The following is a 17,218-nucleotide window of genomic DNA, read 5'->3' on the forward strand; positions in this document are numbered from 1 at the left end:
GAGGAATTGGAGTTGCAAAACCCAAAAAAACACACAGAGAGAGAGCAGAGGTTAAAAAGCAAAGTTCTTTATTTTTTGGAGCTCAGGGAAACTCATGGGCTCAGAAAAATACTGGAGCTGTCGTAGAAAAAAACAAAAGATCCTCACAAGAGGCAACCCTGTACTGCAGCGGCATGGTTCACACAACAGGAGAACGAGAGACAAAACTTGGGACGAGAGTTGGACGAGGGGCGGGGGGACCAGCACACGCTGACAGGTGATGCACACACACAACGAACCAGACTAGACCAAGGCTTAAATACACAGAGGGGAGTGGTCAGGGAAATGGGTCTCAGGTTTATTTAGACTAAGGGGGGAACTAACTTAGATTTTCTAAACATACAGAAAACTAAAGATAATAACTAATAAACCTGAAACTAGAAACACCAGAATAAACAAGAAACACCAGAGCGTTAACGTAGGACACTAAAGAGACCAGAACCAGACGAAGAAGGGATCTACCACTGAGGAGATTATCAATCATGGAGGTGGGTAGACTAAATATGAAGTGACTAGGGGGACCAAGGGGGAGACCTGGAAGGGGCTGGGGAACACAGGGACACAGAACATGACACAAAACGTTAATAAAAATGGAACTTTTTTGGTAATTATGTAGCTTTGGTAGCTCAAAACACCAGGCAAAGTAAAAGTGCACCCCCCAGACCATTCGGGGGGATTACTGGGGTACTTGCTTCCATACAAACTGCATTAAGATTAACGGGAGAATAATAAATAAACAGACCTTGTTAGAGGTTATCGATAATAGTTTCCTTGTCTTATATGGTAAATGGTAAAATGGCCTGTATTTGATAGAGCGCCTTCTAGAGTCCTGGAACCCCCCAAGGCGCTTTACAATACAATCAGTCATTCACACACACACATTCACACACTGGTGGGGTGCCCTGGGGCGCTCTGACAAAGTGGAGGCTGCCGAGCGGTGGCGCCACCGGTCCCTCCGACCACCAACAGCAGGCAATGGGGGTTAAGTGTCTTGCCCAAGGACACAATGACAGAGACAAACTGAGGAGGGCTCGAACCTGCAACCTTCCGATTACGGGGCGAGCACCTTGCTCCTGTGCTACCGTCGCCAAACCAGTGGTGTCCAACCCTTCAGGTCTGACCCCTCTGCGTCCTTCACTCACGCTCTACAACAATAAACACGGATAAATGTGACAAATAAAAACACAAAGCCTTGTAACAGTTCCACCTTCCCTCCTGTTGGTTTGTGTTTGGATCAGAACCTTATTAGATCGGGAATCCCAACTCATGTCATCTGGTAGATCAGTCTGAGAAACCCGTTTCCCAGCCAGCTTCCCTGGATCAACACTTCCCCTCAGAGCACGCTTATGCTTTGATGCATTCAGCCCCTTAATCTCTTTGGTCTGAGGAGTGAAATCTGCTTTTCTCTGCTGTCAGGAGCCAGAAGATTAGCTCTGTACTACCAAGGCGAGTGGGACTCATTACCGTCAGTTTACCATGAGGGAACGCTCTGATGGGTTTGGAAATCTGTGAGGGAAGTGGTTTTCTTTGTATGATGTGAAACGTTGACAGGATTTGTTTGGCTACAGTTCTTGTGATTGTTCCATCTGCTGGAGGAAGTACCAGCGATGGGTTTGTGACTTCAGCACGGCGTTGCTCCTGCCCAATGATGTTTGACATTATGGGTCAAACTCAGGGCACCGCAGGAACAGAAGTGACTTCAGAAAGCATTCAGGAACTTTATCGTAAGTTTACAAGCGAGTGTCCGAGTGGAAATCTGCACCTGCACGAATTCAAGAAGTTCTTTGGAGTAAACAGCAAATCAGCCGAGGAGGAGTTGGCGTACGCCGAAATCGTCTTCCGATCCTTCGATACGAACAAGGTAACAGAGTCTTCAGATGGGTTTGCATAGTTTTCCATTCAGATGTTCATCCTAATCCATGTGTTTCCTTTCAGGATGGTCAACTAGATTTCATGGAGTTTGTGGCGGCTGTCAATCTCATTTTTCGCGGGAAACTCATCGACAAACTGAAATGGTCTTTTAAAGTTTACGACAAGGACGGAAACGGATCCCTGACCAAACAGGAGGTCAAACATGTTGTCAGCGTGAGTACTGTAGCTGATTTACAAACACTTCTAACGTGGAATGGTTTTTGTCTTCAACTCGGATGTTTCCTTTATTCGGCTGTTTTGGCTTTAAGGCATAATTTAGAGGATTCAGAGAATAAGTGGTTCTGGTTTTCAACAGAAGAGAACCTGAGTAATCAGATTACTTTCTGTTGGTTTGGTGTTCCCAGAAACCTGAAAGAAGCATTTAACACGTTAGAATAAGAAAAATAATATAATTTTATGGACATTTTAAAATTCAATGTAGTAAAACTAGCCTGGAGCTTGACAGCGTTGTGTTCTTGAGCGCCCCCTACAGCTGTGAAAAATAACCTCACTGTTATAAAAATGATCTCTGACCTCTTTATGGTCATTTCTCCTTCTGACAAGAAAAACATCAGGTAAAGATGCCTAATGTTTCATTTTTATTCTTCTACTAACAAAGAAAACAAATTATATGTTCCCTGTAATGTTATTCCCCCAAAATTTAGAGTTTTGAAGCATTTATGTGTAAAATCCAAACATGTAAATTCAATATTATTGTACCATTTACTGAAATTTAGCAGAAAACCTTTAGAAAAGAGACAAACACCTGATATTTTGATGTGGGGGTATGATCTAAAGGTTTTCTATGGATCTAAAACGGGACTCAAATCAGGATTCACCTGTAAGGACAGGGAAGATGGTGATGAGGTCATCGCTTAGTCACCGCTCAGAGAATAGGTCAATAATAATTACTTCTTGTATGAAGCTATATGAACAGCCTCCATCTGGGGAAACAGAGATTAGTTTTGATTAACCAGACTAGCTAACAGATAGCTACAATGAGCCAGGGGCGAAAGGTCATGAAACATTTGTAATCTCTAAACAGTCACTAAAAACTGTTGGTCAGAAATAACCCAGCCTGGGCTGTTTGATAACTCATCCGCTGGGTCATTACAGCACCAGCCCAGCAGGACTTGTTTTGACCCAGCAAGATGGGTTGGTCCATTTAACCCAACTGCTGAGTTAAAACATAAAACCCAAACGCTGGGTCAGATCTACTAAAATCCTGAGTTGTTCCAACTATAAGTATAAATGTATTCAACCCAAATGCTGGGTCAAAATCAATAAAATCCTGGGTTGTTATGCATCATCAAACAAACAAATATACCAAATTAGGTACAGTACAATCTCTAAAAATAAACTGCAATATACTACTCACATGTAGAAAACTGTTCTCACTTGTAGTAAACTGTCCTCACATGTGGTAAACTGTTCTCACATGTAGTAAACTGTTCTCACATGTAGTAAACTGTTCTCACTTGTAGTACACTGTTCTCACATGTAGTAAAATGTCCTCACATGTAGTAAACTGTCCTCACACGTGGTAAACTGTTCTCACATGTAGTAAACTGTTCTCACTTGTAGTACACTGTTCTCACATGTAGTAAAATGTCCTCACATGTAGTAAACTGTTCTAACATGTGGTAAACTGTTCTCACATGTAGTAATCTGTTCTCACATGTAGTAAAATGTCCTCACATGTAGTAACATGTCCTCACATGTAGTAAACTGATCTCACTTGTAGTAAACTGTTCTAACATGTAGTAAACTGTTCTCACATGTAGTAAAGTGTTCTCACATGTAGTAAACTGTTCTTACTTGTAGTAAACTGATCTCACTTGTAGTAAACTGTTCTAACATGTAGTAAACTGTTCTTACTTGTAGTAAACTGTTCTCACATGTAGTGAAATGTCCTTACATGTAGTAAACTGATCTCACTTGTAGCAAACTGTTCTAACATGTAGTAAACTGATCTCACTTGTAGTAAACTGTTCTCACATGTAGTAAACTGTTCTTACTTGTAGTAAACTGTCCTCACATGTAGTAAACTGTTCTCACTTGTAGTAAACTGTTCTCACATGTAGTAAACTGTTCTCACTTGTAGTCAACTGTCCTCACATGTAGTAAACTGTTCTCACTTGTAGTAAACTGTTCTCACATGTAGTAAACTGTTCTCATTTGTAGTACACTGTTCTCACATGTAGTAAAATGTCCTCACATGTAGTAAACTGTCCTCACATGTAGTAAACTGTTCTCACTTGTAGTAAACTGTTCTCACATGTAGTAAACTGTTCTCACTTGTAGTCAACTGTCCTCACATGTAGTAAACTGTTCTCACTTGTAGTAAACTGTCCTCACATGTAGTAAACTGTTCTCACTTGTAGTAAACTGTTCTCACATGTAGTAAACTGTTCTCACATGTAGTAAACTGTTCTCACTTGTAGTCAACTGTCCTCACATGTAGTAAACTGTTCTCACTTGTAGTCAACTGTCCTCACATGTAGTAAACTGTTCTCACTTGTAGTAAACTGTTCTCACTTGTAGTCAACTGTCCTCACATGTAGTAAACTGTTCTCACTTGTAGTCAACTGTCCTCACATGTAGTAAACTGTTCTCACATGTAGTAAACTGTTCTCACTTGTAGTAAACTGTTCTCACATGTAGTAAACTGTTCTCACTTGTAGTAAACTGTTCTCACTTGTAGTCAACTGTCCTCACATGTAGTAAACTGTTCTCACTTGTAGTCAACTGTCCTCACATGTAGTAAACTGTTCTCACATGTAGTAAACTGTTCTCACTTGTAGTAAACTGTTCTCACATGTAGTAAACTGTTCTCACATGTAGTAAACTGTTCTCACTTGTAGTAAACTGTTCTCACATGTAGTAAACTGTTCTCACTTGTAGTAAACTGTTCTCACATGTAGTAAACTGTTCTCACATGTAGTAAACTGTTCTCACTTGTAGTAAACTGTTCTCACATGTAGTAAACTGTTCTCACATGTAGTAAACTGTTCTCACTTGTAGTCAACTGTCCTCACATGTAGTAAACTGTTCTCACTTGTAGTCAACTGTCCTCACATGTAGTAAACTGTTCTCACATGTAGTAAACTGTTCTCACTTGTAGTAAACTGTTCTCACTTGTAGTAAACTGTCCCCACATGTAGTAAACTATTCTCACATGTAGTAAACTGTCCTCACTTGTAGTAAACTGTTCTCACTTGTAGTAAACTATTCTCACATGTGGTAAACTGTCCTCACATGTAGTAAACTGTTCTCACATGTAGTAAACTGTTCTCACTTGTAGTAAACTGTTCTCTCTTGTAGTAAACTGTTCTCACTTGTAGTAAACTGTTCTCTCTTGTAGTAAACTGTTCTCACTTGTAGTAAATTGTCCTCACATGTAGTAAACTATTCTCACATGTAGTAAACTGTCCTCACATGTAGTAAACCGTTCTCACTTGTAGTAAACTGTCCTCACTTGTAGTAAACTGTCCTCACTTGTAGTAAACTATTCTCACATGTGGTATACTGTCCTCACTTGTAGTAAACTGTCCTCACTTGTAATAAACTGTTCTCACTTGTAGTAAACTGTTCTCACTTGTAGTAAACTGTTCTCACTTGTAGTAAACTGTCCTCACTTGTAATAAACTGTTCTCACTTGTAGTAAACTGTTCTCACATGTAGTAAACTGTCCTCACATGTAGTAAACTGTTCTCACTTGTAGTAAACTGTCCTCACTTGTAATAAACTGTTCTCACTTGTAGTAAACTGTCCTCACATGTAGTAAACTGTTCTCACTTGTAGTAAACTGTCCTCACTTGTAATAAACTGTTCTCACTTGTAGTAAACTGTTATCACTTGTAGTAAACTGTTCTCACTTGTAGTAAACTTTTCTCACTTGTAGTAAGCTGTCCTCACTTGTAATAAACTGTTCTCACTTGTAGTAAACTGTTCTCACTTGTAGTAAACTGTTCTCACTTGTAGTAAACTGTCCTCACTTGTAATAAACTGTTCTCACTTGTAGTAAACTGTCCTCACATGTAGTAAACTGTTCTCACATGTAGTAAACTGTTCTCACTTGTAGTAAACTGTTCTCACTTGTAGTAAACTGTCCCCACATGTAGTAAACTATTCTCACATGTAGTAAACTGTTCTCACATGTAGTAAACTGTTCTCACTTGTAGTAAACTGTCCTCACATGTAGTAAACTGTTCTCACATGTAGTAAACCGTTCTCACTTGTAGTAAACTGTCCTCACTTGTAGTAAACTGTCCTCACTTGTAGTAAACTATTCTCACATGTGGTATACTGTCCTCACTTGTAGTAAACTGTCCTCACTTGTAATAAACTGTTCTCACTTGTAGTAAACTGTTCTCACTTGTAGTAAACTGTTCTCACTTGTAGTAAACTGTCCTCACTTGTAATAAACTGTTCTCACTTGTAGTAAACTGTTCTCACATGTAGTAAACTGTCCTCACATGTAGTAAACTGTTCTCACTTGTAGTAAACTGTCCTCACTTGTAATAAACTGTTCTCACTTGTAGTAAACTGTCCTCACATGTAGTAAACTGTTCTCACTTGTAGTAAACTGTCCTCACTTGTAATAAACTGTTCTCACTTGTAGTAAACTGTTATCACTTGTAGTAAACTGTTCTCACTTGTAGTAAACTTTTCTCACTTGTAGTAAGCTGTCCTCACTTGTAATAAACTGTTCTCACTTGTAGTAAACTGTTCTCACATGTAGTAAACTGTTCTCACTTGTAGTAAACTGTCCTCACCTGTAATAAACTGTTCTCACTTGTAGTAAACTGTCCTCACATGTAGTAAACTGTTCTCACATGTAGTAAACTGTTCTCACTTGTAGTAAACTGTTCTCACTTGTAGTAAACTGTCCCCACATGTAGTAAACTATTCTCACATGTAGTAAACTGTTCTCACATGTAGTAAACTGTTCTCACTTGTAGTAAACTGTCCTCACTTGTAATAAACTGTTCTCACTTGTAGTAAACTGTCCTCACATGTAGTAAACTGTTCTCACATGTAGTAAACTGTTCTCACTTGTAGTAAACTGTCCTCACTTGTAGTCAACTGTTCTCACTTGTAGTAAACTGTCCTCACTTGTAATAAACTGTTCTCACTTGTAGTAAACTGTCCTCACATGTAGTAAACTGTTCTCACATGTAGTAAACTGTTCTCACTTGTAGTAAACTATTCTCACATGTAGTAAACTGTTCTCACATGTAGTAAACTGTTCTCACTTGTAGTAAACTGTCCTCACTTGTAATAAACTGTTCTCACTTGTAGTAAACTGTCCTCACATGTAGTAAACTGTTCTCACATGTAGTAAACTGTTCTCACTTGTAGTAAACTGTCCTCACTTGTAGTCAACTGTTCTCACTTGTAGTAAACTGTCCTCACTTGTAATAAACTGTTCTCACTTGTAGTAAACTGTCCTCACATGTAGTAAACTGTTCTCACATGTAGTAAACTGTTCTCACTTGTAGTAAACTGTTCTCACTTGTAGTAAACTGTCCTCACATGTAGTAAACTGTTCTCACATGTAGTAAACTGTTCTCACTTGTAGTAAACTGTTCTCACTTGTAGTAAACTGTCCTCACTTGTAGTAAACTGTTCTCACTTGTAGTAAACTGTCCTCACTTGTAATAAACTGTTCTCACTTGTAGTAAACTGTCCTCACATGTAGTAAACTGTTCTCACATGTAGTAAACTGTTCTCACTTGTAGTAAACTGTTCTCACTTGTAGTAAACTGTCCCCACATGTAGTAAACTATTCTCACATGTAGTAAACTGTTCTCACATGTAGTAAACTGTTCTCACTTGTAGTAAACTGTCCTCACTTGTAATAAACTGTTCTCACTTGTAGTAAACTGTCCCCACATGTAGTAAACTATTCTCACATGTAGTAAACTGTCCCCACATGTAGTAAACTATTCTCACATGTAGTAAACTGTCCTCACATGTAGTAAACTGTTCTCACATGTAGTTAACTGTTCTCACTTGTAGTAAACTGTTCTCACTTGTAGTAAACTGTCCCCACATGTAGTAAACTATTCTCACATGTAGTAAACTGTTCTCACTTGTAGTAAACTGTCCTCACTTGTAGTAAACTGTCCTCACTTGTAGTAAACTATTCTCACTTGTAGTAAACTGTTCTCTCGTGTAGTAAACTGTTCTCACTTGTAGTAAACTGTCCTCACATGTAGTAAACTGTTCTCACTTGTAGTAAACTGTCCTCACATGTAGTAAACTATTCTCACATGTAGTAAACTGTCGTCACATGTAGTAAACTGTTCTCACTTGTAGTAAACTGTCCTCACTTGTAGTAAACTGTCCTCACTTGTAGTAAACTGTTCTCACTTGTAGTAAACTGTCCTCACTTGTAATAAACTGTCCTCACTTGTAGTAAACTATTCTCACTTGTAGTAAACTGTCCTCACTTGTAGTAAACTATTCTCACATGTGGTAAACTGTTTGTGGTAAACTGTGGTAAACTGTACCAACTTCAGTATGTAAGAAGATACAGACTGGATCTGGACATTCAAATAAATGAACTTAGACAATATTGGAACTTTACAATGCCCCACCTCAGGTTTATTAGAACAAAAAACATGAACAGTGCAAATAGTCATATAAAAAATTTAAATCAGCAAATTGTCATGCATGAGGTGTGTTTCAGACCCAAACTCAGGTGAATGAGGACTTTCCAAGAGGCAGACGGGCAAGTTTTTAAATAGTTTATTTTAAAATCAACAAGTCAGGACTTGAGCAGGAATGGGGAGGGAAACTGAACAGAGAAAAAAACAGACACACCAACAACAATCACAGTGTATAAATATACCAGGGTTTAAATATACCAGGTTAATCAGGGTAACAGGTGGGTAGGGTAAGGAGGGGCGGGTGAAGTAAATTAACACTAATGAGACACAACATGGCAGCGGCTGAGAAGCAGTTCCTGACACGGTCATCGAAAACCTGCAAATAGACGCTATAAGCTCTCATGTTCGCTAACCATCTGAGTAGCTGGTTTAGTTGGCAGCCCTGATATAAGGATATTACCAAGAACATTATAAACTATAGCAATCGCAGCACTATTATAATCGATTTCCCATGCACGTCACAAGGATGATCAGTCAGGTGCCTTGCACGTGTGTGGAGTCATGCATTTTCATTTTTCTGCAACAGCTGGTTTTTTTCTCTTTATCCAACCTGCAAACGGTATTTAACCGTTTGATGCATAATGGTCACTACAGTGGACAAGTACTCAAAATTGTTATTTATTTATTTATTTTTGCTATTAAGCACAGCTGTTGAAGACTTTATTGCATTTGAGCCCCTCCATTTGGACTTCAGTAAGTCAAGCCAACATATTTCATGTTCAGAATGCACGCTGTCCACTGAGGTGGACATGTAATAAATTATTTGTAAATTAACAAAATGTTACAACAAATATTTGTTGAAATTTGTTCCATTCACACCTAAACATGAATGAAAAAAATTGTTTAAAAAATCATGGTTGAAGATTTCATAATTCATGCATCAAAGGGTTAATAACAAAAAGACATTTTAGAATAAAATAACTTTCTTCTGCCTATCTGGTCCCACAAAACACCTAGAAACTACAAACATGACGGAGCTTCATTTAAAACAAACTTTTACTAAACATCTGAAACTAAAACTCATAAGTTGAATAAAAAAAATCTGTTTTTTCCAGATCATCACAAAGATAAAGAGACAAAACGCTTCGCAAGATGCAGAAAACGTCGACGGCATCTGTAACCGAATATTTGAGCTGGCGGACAAAAACCACGACAGTAAGTTCATTATGGGGAACGTTTTCACTCATCCTGCTGTTTCTGCTGTTTCACGCTCTGAAAGATCAAACAAACGCCCATAATGAGTCAAAAAGCCTCTCCTCTGGCTGTCGGGGACTCCTCTTGCTTTTGTTTCTGAGTTAGAAATGTGGGAGAAGCTGGTGACACAAAAATCTGAATAAATTACAAACATATTGAGACTAAAGGAAGACTTTATCTGACTGGATGTGCGTTGCTGTTGCAGTTCAACACAACACAGACCCCGAATGACTCGTAAATCTTTTAAGCCTTGTAGCAGACGTGTCATTCACACCAACTCGGTTAGATTCCACCTGAAAATGTGCACATTTCCTCACACTTTTGTGTCTCTAGATCCTCGCCAGCAGCTTCAGCTCAGATAGAAACAGACCTAAAACACACAAACAGAGGAGGGAGGAAAATTGTCACAATATTTCTTTATAGTCTTGATTCATTGTTGAATTTCCTTTTATTTTTTTCCATAAAAAAGATCGTTAATGCTTATTTTTGTTGATCTTGTTTGTAAAAATCAAATACTCTCATTTAGAGACAACAAATTGCGGATTTTATGCGGATGTGGTTGTGGTTTCACAACATTATTCTTGACTTTTTGTGGTTTTTGTGATTTATTTTGCTGTGTCACAATTGGAGGCATGAATTTTTGAGTATCTTTAATTTTTAGTCAACGTCTTTTGAGATTCCGCATCTCCAACGGGTTTTTACACTCTAACGATGCATTTTTCTCGTTTGTTTTCTGTGCAGCAGCTGATGCAGCCACAGGGATTAAAACTTTTACGTGAAATCAGAGTTTGCAGAATGGAAGAGTGTATCTCCCCTAAAACATGATTCATCATCAGCTGCCTTTGCATTTTCCAGGTGAGATTTGTCTGGAGGAATTCATCGAGGGAGCAGAAAAGGACCCGTGGCTCATGGAGCAGCTCAGGCTGGACATTGCTCCCACTAACTGGTTCATCAGTCATCATAATAAGAAGTCCTGATGGACAACCGCTGATGTTCCGCCTCACTGTCCAAGAAGAACCTCATCTCCTCAGCAGGAGTACTATGACTGCTCCTCCTGTTGAGGTGGTGATCCCCGCTCCTAGTCGCCTTCCTCTGGAGGTTGTCTGTGTCCCATTGAGAGGAGACCAACCCAGAACTCCTCTCTGGTTCCCTCCTGCACCTGCTACCTCAGCTGCACCGACATCAACAAACACTCCACACCTGCTTTCCCTTCTGACCGGATCTGTGATCAACTAGAGCTCGGGAAATGTCGTCTCTACCTGAAGCAGCTCCTCAGGAGTCTTTATTTTGTTTTTTTATCTGACTATTTTATTTTAAAATGGCTCAGTGTGAAGACTGTTGCAGCGATCCAGAAGCCAAATCACAATCTCTTACCTCTGGCAGCTTAGTGTAAGCTCCTTTCAGATGTGCATTACAATCATAAAACGTGCTAAAATCAGCTTCATTAAAAAGAAGGATTTAAAATAAATTCCTGAACGCAGGTGGACCTGATGAATGAAATGGGTGTTTTTCTATTTAGATTCAGATAAAAACTGAGATCCTGTGAATCCAAATGTTTGTGACTTACAGCTCTTATATTTTTATCACTTGTTGCCTGTTTAAAAACCACCCGAAGCATGTTTTGTGTGACTGAAAAAGAAAACAGCTGTAAAAAAAAAACTGGTGATGACGACGAACAACACAGTTTGGATGTTTTAAAACTTCTCGTCTCCAGTTGTGTTGAAAATAAATGGAATAATCTGAAATATTGTCGTGTTGTTTTAACGCGTCTTGCGTCCGCCTGAAACCTTTGAGCTAAAATTAATGTTCGGCAGATAAAAGCCAGAACCAGCAGGTGCTCTCACCTGCTCTGACCCGGAGCTGCTGTATGGATTTACCCCGGCTAACTATTCTTAGTGTTTAAATCTCTTTAGTGGTCGGCGTGACATGCTTTAGCTTCCCACTAATTACTCTTGAGTCCCACTTCATTATTAAAACTCTGACAGCTTTTTTAAAGCCATTAGTTTGGTTTGAACTTGTTTGTGTTGAGGTTTAAATAAAAATGTGCAGGTTTTTGTAGAGTTCATGTATTTGATTCTGTTAGGCAATGGATTATGAGGTCAAAGGTCAAGCTGAGAGAGAAACATCAGTTAGGGTCATCACCCTGGTGGGTAGCCACCAGCTGGCTCCAGATTAACGCAGAGAAACACGTCCTTATTTATTTATTTATTTACGATTCTCGTTCAAATGAGATAAACCCCATTTCTCATCATATACGTGGTCTGAGTGTTGAAACTGCTGAAGCTTTAAATATGAACATTAATAATAATAATAATAATAATAATAATAATAATAATAATAAAACTACTTTTAGGAATGCTGATTTAATTAAAATAAGACAAATAAAACAGGAAGATGCATAGGCGTCACTTTAACCGGGGACGCCGGGGAAATTTGTGATTGGCAGCTGTGTCCCCCCCACTTTCAAAAAAGCCTGCTGATGAGGATTTTTGTTTTACCAGCTCAGATCTTATACCAGGGGTCGGCAACCTGTTCCCATCAAAGAGCCATTATTACCCATTTCCCACGGTAATTCTGGACGGACCTTAATAAGCAGTGACTTAAGTGAAGCAGGCAGGTCGTGCTAGAAAATTTCGTTTAAAAAGACGTCATAAATGTGTTCCCCCGTCATTTTTATTTATAAAATATGAAGTAAAAACTCCCAATCTAATTTTCATTCATTTGTCATTAATATGTAGTCTACACCCGTGCGTTAAGTGGACCATCTTCCAGTAAAAGCAAAGCATCCAGCCCACCTCTCCAAATGCGTAAAATGTGCATCAGCCGCTAGTTAGGCGCACCGCGCGCACCGTCAGCTACGTCAGCCCAGACAAGAGCAGAGCAAATAGAGAAAGAATAGAGGATAATTGTGTCTGGATGTGGATGGAGATTACATTTTACAGCAGCCTGATCATCATTTAAATACGTAAACCATCACCTGTCTTCTAGTCCACGCTATCAGCATTATTTTAATTGGTGTGTGTGTGTGTGTGTGTGTGTGTGTGTGTGTGTGTGTAGGTGTGTGTGTGTGTGTTCCACTTCAAACACTGGTCTAACCAACCAGACCAGTGTGTCCAGTAACATATTAATGTTACAATTAAACAGTTTCACTTCATGTAGGCTAGGAACATTCCACCTGCTGTGGCCCGGCCGCTTCTGCTCCACATAAACTTTGTGCGTGATCAAATGTTTCTACAGGTGCTTTCTGAGCTGAAGAGGCTATTCTGCCTCAGACTGGATGCGTCATGCGTCTCCATATTAGAGACGGGAACAAGCGCTGTTCAGCTAAAGTTTCATAATTTCATAAAAAGAACATTTTTCCAAGTGACACATCCCTCTGAGAGACCGTGTCAAGAGCGTGCCGGGCAGCGAGGTGGTGATCAGAGGAGGATCCAAGCGCAGGGAGGAAGAAGGTGAACAGGTGAGTCCATTTAACATAGGTTTATTGAAGAGACACGCTGGACACTGAAGCAATGACTCCACAAAGGACACAAAACAGATGGGGTTTAAATACAGGAGGACCGGGAGCTAAGGTGATTGGGAAACAAGAGGCAGGTGGGAGTAATCAACGGAGACACAGACAAAACCTAAGAGTAGACAGGACAGGACGTGACGGACCGGGTTTCCAGACCGCTTCAGTGGGAGGCAATCTTATCGCATGCACCGTGGTTCTGCGCTGCGCTGCGAACCCCTCTACAGATTTTCAGCCCACTGTCCACCATGGGCGCTCCGAGCCGCGCTGAACAGACACAGTGTCCAGTATAAAGCTCTGATGTTCTGATGGGAATCATTTCTTGATGGATTTAGTTACCTCCGCGATGTGCGTAACGATTAAAGCAGCTCATCTGGGTGTGCATCAGTACGCGTCGGGGTAATTCTTTCAAAACAACCAACATCCTTGAGTTTATCCGTCAAAATAAAAGTCAAATGTAAATATCTGTAACCTGCCATTCAACTGTTATGCCTTCCTGTGAAGATTGTTGCAAAGAGAAACAACTAAACTTGATTAACCCCAGAGCCACGCGTATAAGCTGTAGTTCGTGACTGTAAATGAGGGGGAAACGATTTAATCGGATCCTTTTCTTTTTCAACACGGTTTAATGTAGTTTCATTCAGTAGTTGCACCAATCTAACGAGACAGAGCCTGGATTTGTATTCTGAACAGTTTAAACTGGGGAAGGTCAGAAAAGGATCTGATCATTTTGTTTTTCCCTCATTTACAGAGACGGAGATAACGGCGCAGTGCGCCTGGCTCTGGTGTTAATCAAGTTTAATTTTATCTCTTTGCAACAATTTTCACAAGAAAACAGAACAGTTAAAAGCAGGGCTTGTGTTGTGTTGACCGGACAGTTCCCTTATTTGACCGTTTATTTTGACGGAGAAAGAATAGAAAGAATTACCCCGACGCATTCAGACGAACTGACATTTTATTCCACTTAAATCGCAGACGTAGCTAAATCACTCAAGAAAAGATTCCCATCTGAATATCTGAGCTGGACATTGCTCAGCGCAGCTCGCTGTCAGCGTGCACTACATAAGGTCCACAGCAAGCTGAAGATGTGGAGAGGGGCTTGGAGCGCGTCGCAGAACCATGAGCGCATGCGGGAAGATTCCTCCGACTGAAGCGAGACTTGTCACTTAGAAAATGTTCCCTGATTATGAAACTTTGGCTGAATAGTGCTTGTTCCTGTCTCCAATGTGGCGACACATCCAGGAGCCGTCTGAGGAGAAGCCCAGAATCTCACACCTCGTCAGCTCAGGAAGCACATATAATTACGCACAAGCGTGACCCGTCAACCCGGTCTCACAGTAAGACCGGGTTGGAGCTGTTCAGGTTTACGCAGACAATCTTTACATTTAGAATTGGCATACAGATGTAAAATTAATGCAGTAAAATATAAAGCTTTTTATTTAAATATCAATTCATTATTTTACAAGCACAGATGGATGGAAGAGCCGCATGCGGCTCCAAAGCCGCGGATTGCCGACCCCTGTGCTAGCCTACTTTATTGTCCCCAGCAATTTTTAAACCCCACTCAAGTGTATGGTTATTGTCCCCAGCAATTCTGAAAACAAAGTGACGCCCTTGGGAAGATGTACAGCAGCTCACTTATATGAAGGTTGATCGTGTGGACTGGAGGCCTTTCTGTTGATGTTTCACGATGTCACATTCATCCTGAAGAAACGTTTTTATCTGAGGAGGAGAAATTAAAACGTAACTCTGATCTTTGCTCTTGCTCTGCATGATTTCTGTGAAGGCACACCTCCTCCGGCTGTGGGTCGGTGTCGACGTTCGGATCTGTGATTGTGTGACAGCACATTTCATAAATGCTTTGGATTGAAAACCTAATCCTGCTCAGTCCCTCTGCTCTGTCTGCTTCCATTGCCTGGATGCAGTCCACGTCGTTTCCTGCAGAAGAACAGGAAACATCATGCAGAATCTTCTCTGTGTTTTCAGGAGGTCTCGTACCATTACAGCGTCTCAGACTGAACCTTTTTCAGCTCCAGCTCAGCCAGTTTGTTGGTTCTCTGCAGCCACGGCAGGTTTTTTTTTTTGCTCCTCCAAAACTTGCAGCTTTCTTCAGCTGCTTCCTTTGCTCCTGCCTCTGCCTCCTCTGCTGAACGAGCTTCTCTTTGAGGCTGAGCATTTTGCAATAACAGACGACAAACTCATTGGCGTCTTTGCGCAGATGAACAAATATCAGGAAATAAGACTCCAAAACCAAAACCTGCCTCTGAAGCTCAGCTGTGATGTCACAGACTCCTGTAAACCAGTGACTGTAGAAAAAGAAAGATGGGGGTTTGTGGGCTTTTTGGTTCCTGAGCATTGCCTGCAAGGCATTCATTCCTAGATCTCACTGCAGATGTATTGATTAAACGAATAATCCACACCTTTAATGGACCTCTACCTCCTTGCTCCAACCTTACATGAGTGGACAAGGCAAATGCTTTTTGCAGACACTGATTTGTGAAAGTCTAATAAATCAGAAATCTGATCATTTAGCAAAAGTTTCAGATCTAAACACTTTCTGAATGTCTAAAAAACATTTTTATGCATTAATGTTTCATCATTTAGAGGGTGACCTGTTTCCTGATTGCAATAATAAATCTGACATTCAAAAAGAGTAAACAGTTACATTGACGGTGGCACAGGAGTTAAGCGCTCGCCCCGTAATTGGAAGGTTGCAAGTTCGAGCCCCGCTCAGTCGGTCGCTGTCGTTGTGTCCTTGGGCAAGACACTTAACCCACGTTGCCTGCTGGTGGTCGGAGGGACCGGTGGCACCAGTGCTCGGCAGCCTCGCCTCTGTCAGTGTGCCCCCAGGGCATCTTTAGTTACATTGTAGCTCATCCCCACCAGTGTGTGAATGTGTGTGTGAATGGGTGAATGACTGATTGTGCTGTAAAGTGCCTTGAGCTGTTCCAGGACTCTAGAAGGCGCCATATCAAATACAGGCCATTTACCCCTGATATTTTGCACACTTCGTCCAGCCCTTGTAGTGCAAATGTCTCCACCTGCTTCTGCTGCTCCTCCTTCCTCTTCATTTGTGTAGTGCCTACAGTCTCTCCATCTCTACCTCCATTCCCTGCAACATCTTCATCTCCCTCTCAGCTTTCTGCTGAACAACCTTGTCACAAGGAATCTGACTGTGCATCATACGGAGGAATGCAGATACTGCTCCAGTCCCATCAGCAAATCTAAACTCTAGCATATGTCTGGGAGATCTCATCTTCACAAACACCTTGTGGCGATGCTTTGCTTCCACTCTGCTGCTCTTCTGCTGCTCCTCCTGACTCGGCTTCAAATTCTGTAAAGTTTGCATAAAAAACAAAAACATGTTAGAAATCTAAGCATAGTTAAATGCTTCAAAAGATTAAAACACATCAGTAAAATGGGAGATAGATAATAAAAATGTATTTTTCACATCTCAACTGAAATCCTAAAGTAGAATTTTATCTCCCAGCTTGCTGCTTTTATTTTTACTTATGTAAAAACTTATAAAACAGTGAAATTCAATCCAAAGTCTGCAGGTTATTGGGAACTGGAAGCATACACGATCACTGACTTTCACTAAAAAGCAGACTTGTGAGCTCCGTTCATAAATCCAACAAATATGATAGAAGGGGGGAACCAGATCCTCACAGCGGACTTACATTTATGTATCAGAACTAGAAAATAGAAAACAATCCACCAGGTCCAGGGAGTCCAGCTACAGCTACACACATTTACTCAGAATTGAAAGCAGAATAAATTATATATTTTTAAACATTTCATGTTCAGAGTATTGTAGAGGAGCAGGTAATGGTGTAATTAACAAGTTTTAGACTCTTATTGTGAAGGATTAAAAAAAATCTGTTAT

At 40.4% G+C, this 17,218-nt stretch overlaps 1 protein-coding gene across 1 annotated transcript; it reads left to right on the plus strand.

Moving 5' to 3' along the window:
• Positions 1 to 1,456: 1,456 nt before the first annotated feature.
• Positions 1,457 to 11,522, plus strand: LOC107381614 (guanylyl cyclase-activating protein 2). The gene is made up of 4 exons (XM_015953371.3): positions 1,457 to 1,900; positions 1,975 to 2,124; positions 9,683 to 9,782; positions 10,677 to 11,522. Exons 1-4 carry the CDS (start codon positions 1,685 to 1,687, stop codon positions 10,796 to 10,798), a joined length of 588 nt encoding a protein of 195 aa, XP_015808857.3. The 5' UTR covers positions 1,457 to 1,684; the 3' UTR covers positions 10,799 to 11,522.
• The last annotated feature ends 5,696 nt before the right edge of the window (positions 11,523 to 17,218 follow it).

This window comes from Nothobranchius furzeri, chromosome 9, assembly GCF_043380555.1.
Source record: "Nothobranchius furzeri strain GRZ-AD chromosome 9, NfurGRZ-RIMD1, whole genome shotgun sequence".
Classification (NCBI taxonomy): Eukaryota; Metazoa; Chordata; class Actinopteri; order Cyprinodontiformes; family Nothobranchiidae; genus Nothobranchius; species Nothobranchius furzeri.

Bases quoted from the DNA above. Each gene is read 5' to 3' on its own strand.
- LOC107381614 (XM_015953371.3), top strand. From the start codon at position 1,685: ATGATGTTTGACATTATGGGTCAAACTCAGGGCACCGCAGGAACAGAA. The intron at 1,901-1,974 runs GTAACAGAGTCT...GTTTCCTTTCAG, and splicing joins GATCCTTCGATACGAACAAG to GATGGTCAACTAGATTTCAT. The intron at 9,783-10,676 runs GTAAGTTCATTA...TGCATTTTCCAG, and splicing joins GGCGGACAAAAACCACGACA to GTGAGATTTGTCTGGAGGAA.